The 7,741-nt window shown below is 38.4% G+C and overlaps 2 protein-coding genes across 2 annotated transcripts; both read right to left on the reverse strand.

The window, feature by feature from the left end:
- Window positions 1-356: 356 nt before the first annotated feature.
- Window positions 357-2,122, reverse strand: LOC135203080 (uncharacterized). Its single transcript, XM_064232696.1, has 2 exons — window positions 1,324-2,122; window positions 357-796 (listed from the first exon to the last, which is right to left on the reverse strand). The coding sequence occupies exons 1-2, from the start codon at window positions 2,120-2,122 to the stop codon at window positions 357-359; spliced, it is 1,239 nt and encodes a 412-aa protein (XP_064088766.1).
- A 354-nt stretch (window positions 2,123-2,476) lies between these two features.
- On the reverse strand, window positions 2,477-3,489 carry LOC135203088 (uncharacterized). Its single transcript, XM_064232709.1, has 2 exons — window positions 3,274-3,489; window positions 2,477-3,133 (listed from the first exon to the last, which is right to left on the reverse strand). The coding sequence occupies exons 1-2, from the start codon at window positions 3,487-3,489 to the stop codon at window positions 2,477-2,479; spliced, it is 873 nt and encodes a 290-aa protein (XP_064088779.1).
- Window positions 3,490-7,741: the final 4,252 nt, after the last annotated feature.

Genomic DNA, 7,741 nt, shown 5'->3' on the forward strand with positions numbered 1-7,741 from the left:
AGTTCGGTACTTCGACATTTTCAGAGTATACAGGTCCCGAGTTCTTAGTTTTACGATTCTCAATTGTACCCTTAAGGAGCCTAGTGAACTGAATTACTAACTTAGTGACATTTATAAGTTTAGGAAGGGAAGCAAACCTACGGATATCTATGGGACAAGTAGCTTCTTCACTGACAACTGTAGTTAAAACTTCTTCAGGTGTTTCAGGTGGGTGGCATGCAGATACTTCTGTCTGTTCTGGCCACATCTCTGGGTTTGGGAGCCAACTTGGGCCATGGAACCATATTTGACTTCTTAAACTGCCGCATGGAAATTCCTCTAGAGACAAGGTCTGCTGGGTTGTCTTCACCAGGTACTTAGAGGTACCTCACTTCATTGGCCTGACTTATCTCATTCACCCTGTTGCGGACATAGACGTTTTTAGATTTGCTGTTCTGAATCCAGTGTAGGGCAACTTTACTGTCAAACCATATGACAGTGTAAGTAATCTTGACACCATCGGTGGTAAAAATGGTTCTGAGGTAGTCAGCTATTTTGACCGCACTATAGTTGGCAGTCAGCTCAAGTTGTGGTATGCTCTTCTTTTTAAGAGGGGCGACTCTAGCTTTGGAGAAAATCAGGTTTGCACCTTTGTGTTGGTCCGTCAAATAGGCTGCAGCCCCATAGGCCATTTCACTAACATCACAGAATATGTGAAGAGAGTAGTTAGTCCCTCTGTTGGCTGTGAAGCGTGGGAATTCCTGGTATGATATGTTCTTAAGGTCTTTCTTGATCTTCAACCACTCTTCTTGAAGTTCTTGCAGCAAAACATCATCCCACCTTTTAGATAGTTTCCAGACCTTTTGCATAAGAACTTAGGCTTGTATAATTATGGGAACAAACAATCCTAGAGGGTCAAATACTTTTGAAAGGTTGATCAAAAGTAGTCATTTGGTAAGTGGAGCTTCTTCAAAGGTTAGGGGTTTTATGCTTAAGTGGTCAGTCTTGTAGTTCCAATGCAGTCCTAGAACTTTGACAAGATCTGAGCCTTCTGTTGTTCCATCACCTTCTTGTGTTACCATTTCGTTGAAGGTTGGATCATTACTGATCCAGAGCACCTCAGAGCGCCCCAGTGGCGTGGTTGGTTTGGTGTTTGCTTCTCACCTTGGTGGTCGCGGGTTTGATTCTCGGCCATTCCATTGAGGAGTGAGAGATGTGTTTTTCTGGTGATAGAAGTTCACTCTCAACGTGGGTCGGAAGTTACGTAAAGCCGTTGGTCCCGTTGCTGAATAACCACTGGTTCCATGCAACGTAAAAACACCATAAAAACAAACAAAAACTTACTTATCCATTCTCTTAAAGGCATTCCGGCATCTGACAGAACTTCCTTTGCAACCTTGTAAAGACTGTAGAGGCTGACTGTTTTAGGTAAGGAACCAATTAAGTTGTCCACATAAAATTTGGTCATGAGGAAACTAACTTCAGGTGAAGTGAGGTAGGTTACAAAATGATGTTGCAAGGTCGACTGGAGTAGAAAAGGCGAGCAGGTGGCTCCAAAGAGAACTGATCTAAACCTATAGGCTTGAAGGTCCTTTTCATTGTTAGGATCTTTTAGCCAGATGAAACGTGTATAATCACAATCTCTAGGTTGGAGACCTACCCATAAGAAGGCTTTGCTGATGTCTACCCATACTGCAAATGGGTAGAGACGGAATTTCAACAACAAGTTGGTTGGATGACTAGTCAAGGATGGGCCAGAGTATGAGCAATCATTCAGACTAGGGGCCTGCTTGTCCATTCGGGCACTTGCATCAAATACAATACGAATGGGCGTTGTAGTTGAATCCTTAATTACAGGTAAATGGGGTAAATAATGTATGTTGGTCAACTTGAGGTCTTCTGGCACTGTTTTAGTGAAGCTGAGAGACAGTTGTTCATTGATAATCTGGTCATAAATTTCCAGATATTTATTAGTTTGTTTCAGCTTGTGAATAGTACTGTTCAGTCTTTTCCTCGAGAGTACTAAGTTGGTAGGGAGTTGTTTCTTATCAACTTTCCAGGGGAGAGATACCTCATATCGTCCTTCAACCATATTGATGGAATTCTTGAATTCTTCCAGTACAAATTTATCTTCAGGTGACATATCTTGATAAAAAATTCCGACTGATTCTAGGGTCCAAAGCTGTTAGATGGGGTCTTCAGCAAATTTGCTCTCAGACATTTCAAGTGGTATCTCTAGAGCAGCTTTGGAAGGTTCATCAACTGCCAGTCTCATTACAGTTACAGAATGAGTACTGATAGGGGTGTCATTACTAGACAGTTTACCAGCGACCAGATATCCTAAGGAGCACCTGGTCAACCTGACTACTTGACAAGTTAGGGTCAGCTAGGGTGACATTCCTGCTCTTCAGTTCAGAGACTATCTTACAGAGTCCACGAGGCCTAGAGCTCTTGAGGTAGTTTAGGTACGACAATAGCCTTTAAAGTTACAAGGCTGTCATCGTTTACCCTGACAGGCAGTGACCATACTATATTCTCTAGGTTCTTTGGTATCCCAGAACCCACTGATGCTCAGTTGGACAGGATTATCTCGTTCAAGTTTACACTCTTCCACTGCCTCTTGTGTGATGAAGGTGCGTTGCGCCCCAGAATCAAACAGTGATCTAAGTTCCTTGGTGATGCCTGAGGGTGGACACACCACTTTCATTAAGGCGGTAGGGAGAATTCCACTTGTTTGTGAATATAAGTCTTTGTCACTGTCATTGTCTCCACAATAGTTCACAGCAGAGACTTCAATTAAGGAATCAGAGCACAATGCTGAATGGTGTAGTCCAGTTTTACGTGACAGACATTTGAGGAATTTTACAAGACAATCTGTTGCCTTATGGTTAGGTGAAGTGCATTTCACACAACGATTTTGTGCAGTAAGTCTTGAAATGCGTTCTTGCGTGGTCTTGTAATTGTCACACTGGTAGGCTTTATGTTCTGGTCTATCACAGAATACACAACTTTGAGTTCTAGCTGTCTTATTAGGCTGACCTGGAGTGACAGAAATACTCAGATTCGTGACATCATGTTTCTTGGGGGTGTAAGAACTAACTTGGGTTTTGGTCTGATTACCTGGTCTATTAGAACTTTGGTTAGGCTTGGTTTTCTATGGGAGTAATCGTTATTCTTATCCCTGGGTTCAAAAGCCAAAGATGACAAGGTCAGGATTATCTTTCCTAGCCCCTCTCTAATATCTAGGAGTGAGGGGTAGTCCCGTCTACACTTGTTTTTTATTTGCTCTTTCACCTTTCCAGGTAGTTTTTGGAAAACTAAAGGACCAAGTACTCGGGTACAGTGATCCAAATTAGATTTGTTGTTTTCTATGCCTCTAACATATTGTTCAAGTTTAGCCTGTAAGCCACGTAGTGAATCCAGATCTGCAGAAGGCTTAGGCAGGCCTGCTACTTGACAAATTAGAGATGAGGTTATTTTCTCTGGATCAGCATAAGTTTTCTTCAACATGTCAATGGCGTCTAGATAGTTTTCATTCGTGACAAGGATATTTTTCATCAAAGCTTGTGCTTCACCCTTCAAACATCCCTTCAGATAATTAAATTAGTCAACAGCTCTCAAGTCTAGATGAGAGTGAACGTTAAACTCGAAAACATCCCAAAAGGGGGTTCATCCTTCATCGATCCCTTCAAATTCTGGTTGTGATAAAGATGGCAACTTAACCTTATGCAATGGCCTAAACTCTGTTGCAATGCTCTGGGGTTTGGCTTCCATGCAAATGATTTTTAGTTTCTCCAAAACTTCAGTGCTTTGCATGATGACTTGGTTGGCATGACGCCGCTTTGCAGTGTGTTGTGTTCTATGAGGTTCTTGCTCAGAGAACCCTTCTTCTCCAAGTTGAACTAAATACTTAAAGATGAGTTCTTCATACTTCTTTATTTGAGACTCTAGCCTGAGACGATATGCCTCCAAGGCGAGGTCTCAACATCACTTGCCCTTTGAATTATGTCAGCAGCGCTTGTGCTTGTGCATAGATCCTTGCAGGTTTCCTCATAAAGTTGGAGGGAATATGCTAATTGTGTCGCAGACATTTTATGAGTTTAAAAGGGTAACAAAGCAAAAAAATCCCAGGACAACAACACAGGCCTTAAAACATCCCGCTGAGGATGCCAATCTTCCTTTGTGGGAAATTTGTTTCACTCAGTGGGAAGATTGAAGGAATATACTCAACAAAATTACGAGGGTAATTCCTTCCACTGAGTGTTCTCTGGTAATACAGTAAATTGCATGAAATGGGCTGTTAAGCGCGCAATTCTTCCGTGCGCATAACATGTTTTCAGACTTGTGTCAGAAAATCCAAAGGATTAATAATTGCTTTGTAAGTTTAAGTAGCCTAGTTAAATACAGGTAAGAGTAATTTAAGTAAATGTAATTAATCTAATGAGGACTATGAATAAATTAAACCAAGGCCATAAAATTCCCAGGGCAGTTCAGTTTGGTCCCGGAATTCAATTAAGTTTCGGCCCGGTTAAAGTCAAATTAAGGTAAACCGGTTAAAGTAAAATTATGATAAACTAATCCCAAATAGTAATGCTAAGTAAACAGACAGACCTAATTTTGACTAAATTTTCTACTACGCCCATGTAATTATATAAACCCCTGTAAAATTGTTCAATCTGAGTCTATGCCTAATTAATTCTCACAAACTCCAATATTACAATAGCCTAACTACGTAAAAGGGCTCAAAATTTAGTTAAGGTAAAGAAAACAGTGCATTTCGTCTTAAATAAGTAAGTTAAACGTTAATAGTTGAAACTGCTTCCTAACGAATGACTGTTGGCTCAAATCAGCCGTCCAATCATGGCGGCCTAGCCTTTGTGGAAAATTGGTATGTTGACCTACCTTTAAGTTAGCTCAGTTTGGACACACACCTCTTAATTCACTCCTAAACTAAAAAAAAAATCCTATATATTTAATCAGTAAACCCAGCGACCTCTAATTATATTCGTGGAAATAAATTGGTACGTTGACAAGAAATGTTATTCTACTTACCAACTCTTCCGATGACAGATTAGTGCGAATGGCCGTTTCAAATTTTGGTTGCAAATAAGGATTTGGATAGGATATGGGTTAGGATAGGTACAAACAGGAAGGGAGATCATACAAACCAATTATCTTAAGGGTTATTATTTTCTACAACCCTACACTATGTAAATTAAACTCAAGACGAAGTTGACGAAACAAGTTGTTGCCTGTCTACCATGCTGTATGTTTGAACAAGGCCTCCAAACCCCGCGCTTGGCCTATCGCTTCCACCCTAAAAAAGCCTATGCCAGGTCAATGGTTCTTATCACTTCCTAAATCAATTAGATAATTTCTTAACTAATTTGAAGGAACAGTTAAATCTATTTATTAAATCTATCTATCGAATATTTTAAATGTTAAGTAAAATTATTCAGAGTATTCAAAATATAATATTAAAATTTCTGCAGAGCTTATACTAAAGAAAATGGGGTATAGTTATTTGTAGCTCTTAGCAGTGACTTTGTTAAAGTTAGAAAATGGATATGTACAATATAAATTTACAACACGCACTGTGAAGAGTTGTTTGTACAAAACTATTGGATGTTCTAAGTTGTCATATTTTGAGCTGTTGACCATCATTACTGATGTTCAAAATGCAGTCAATTCTAGGCCATTAACCTATCGTTCTTCTGATAATAATTTGGAAACAATAACCCCCAATTGTTTTCTGAAAGTCGACTCAAATGGTAATGTTGTACTGAAACTCAATGAAGCTCCCATATGGAAGAGTGTTCCCACTTCCAGGGGTACCCTTATGGATACGTTGTCATCTAGAGATGAGATATTGTCTCATTTTAAGGAGCTTTGGTATGTCAGGTACTTGTTGAGCTTGAGGGAGTCATACAAGGATCTACACCAAGTCAGTTGGAACAACAAGATTTCTATTGACGACATTGTCCTTGTTAAATTGCTGAATAAATCTCGTCCTTACTGGGTATTAGGTCGGGTGCTAGAGGTAATAAAGGGCCACGATGGCAAGGTTTGAAGTGTCAGACTGAAGAGAGGTGATGGTGTTGTTGTACACCACTCTATTAACCTTTAAACGCCGAATGGACGTATTAAACGTCGAGTCAAAATGTCTCCCGTATGCCGAATGGACGTACCATACGTCGGCTCAAATTTTTTTTTTTTAAATTCGTGGAAAAATACTTATAGGCCTACCAGCCGAAAACTTTTGAATCACGCGCCTTGGGGGATGCTGGGAGTTCACGGATCGAGGTGTTGTTTTGTTTACAATCGTTACGCAGGCGCGCAAGCGCGAATTTCTTTCTTGCCGCACTAAAAAGTATCTGTGACACATCTCGGAAATTATTTCGTCACTTTGACATAATTTTTGTACCATTTTAAATTAGCCGTTACATGGAGTATTATATATGAAAATGTGTGCATTTTTATGTAGAATACAACAAAAAAAATAATCATGATTGTAGCTTTTATCATTTTTGAGATATTTTTATATAAATAACGATAAGTGCCAAAATTTCAACCTTCAGTCAACTTTGACTCCACCGAAATGGTAAAAACACGCAATTGTAAGCTGAAACTCTTATATTTTAGTAATATTCAATCATTTACCTTAATTTTGCAACTAATTGAAAGTCTCTAGCACAATATTTCGATTTATGGTGAATTTATGAAAAAACTTTCCTTACGTCCGTGCGGTAACTCTTCCGAAAAAAATCATACATGCGATTGTGGTAATGTTTGCGCCATTTTAAAATTAGCCGTTACATAAAGTTTTATATATGGAAATGTGCGCAATTTCATGCACAATACAACTAAAAACAACCCATGGTTGTAGCTTTTATCAATTTTGAAATATTTTCATATAAAAAATGATAAGTGACAAATTTTCAACCTTCGGTCAACTTTGACTCTACCGAAATGGTCGAAAAACGCAATTGTAAGCTAAAACGCTTATATTCTAGTAATATTCAAGCATTTACCTTCATTTTGCAACAAATTGGAAGTCTCTAGCACAATATTTCGATTTATAGTGAATTTATGAAAAAAATAACATTTTCTTTACGTCCGCGCGGTAACTCTTCTGAAAAAATCATACGTGCGATTGTGGTAATGTTTGCACCATTTTAAATTAGCCGTTACATAAAGTTTTATATATGAAAATGTGCGCAATTTCATGTAGAATACAACAAAAAATAATTGAAGGTTGTAGCTTTTCTCATTTTCGAAATATTTGCATATAAATCACGATAAATAGAAAAAAAACGACATTCGGTCAACTTTGACTCTACCGAAATGGTCGAAAAACGCAATTGTAAGCTAAAACTCTTACAGTCTAGTAATATTCAGTCATTTATCTTCATCTTGAAAACAAATTCGAAGTCTCTAGCACAATATTTAGATTTATGGTGAATTTAAAAAAAAAAACTTTCCTTCCCTCCGCGCGTGGATTCTCCGCCACAAATCTTCGAAATGCGTACGTCCCATTCTCGGAATATTTGCTCCGTTTCATATTAGGCATTTTATAGAGTTTTATATATGAAAATATGCGCAATTTCATGTAGAATAAAACTAAAAATATTTGAAGGTTGTAGCTTTTCTTATTTCCGAAATAATTGCATATAAAAAATATATATATATAAAAAATCGACATTCGGTCAACTTTAACTCGTCAGATATGGTTGAAAACTGCATTTGTAAGCTAATACTCTTA

This window comes from Macrobrachium nipponense, chromosome 24 (assembly GCF_015104395.2).
Source record: "Macrobrachium nipponense isolate FS-2020 chromosome 24, ASM1510439v2, whole genome shotgun sequence".
Taxonomy (NCBI): Eukaryota; Metazoa; Arthropoda; class Malacostraca; order Decapoda; family Palaemonidae; genus Macrobrachium; species Macrobrachium nipponense.

Excerpts from the sequence above, each read along its gene's own strand:
- LOC135203080 (XM_064232696.1), bottom strand. The coding sequence starts at position 2,122 with ATGTCACCTGAAGATAAATTTGTACTGGAAGAATTCAAGAATTCCATC. Across the intron at positions 797-1,323 it reads GCCTTTAAGAGAATGGATAA|AACTTCAAGAAGAGTGGTTG; the intron begins GTAAGTTTTTGT and ends TTTTGCTGCAAG.
- LOC135203088 (XM_064232709.1), bottom strand. The coding sequence starts at position 3,489 with ATGTTGAAGAAAACTTATGCTGATCCAGAGAAAATAACCTCATCTCTA. Across the intron at positions 3,134-3,273 it reads TCCAAAAACTACCTGGAAAG|AAAACCAAGCCTAACCAAAG; the intron begins GTGAAAGAGCAA and ends TTACTCCCATAG.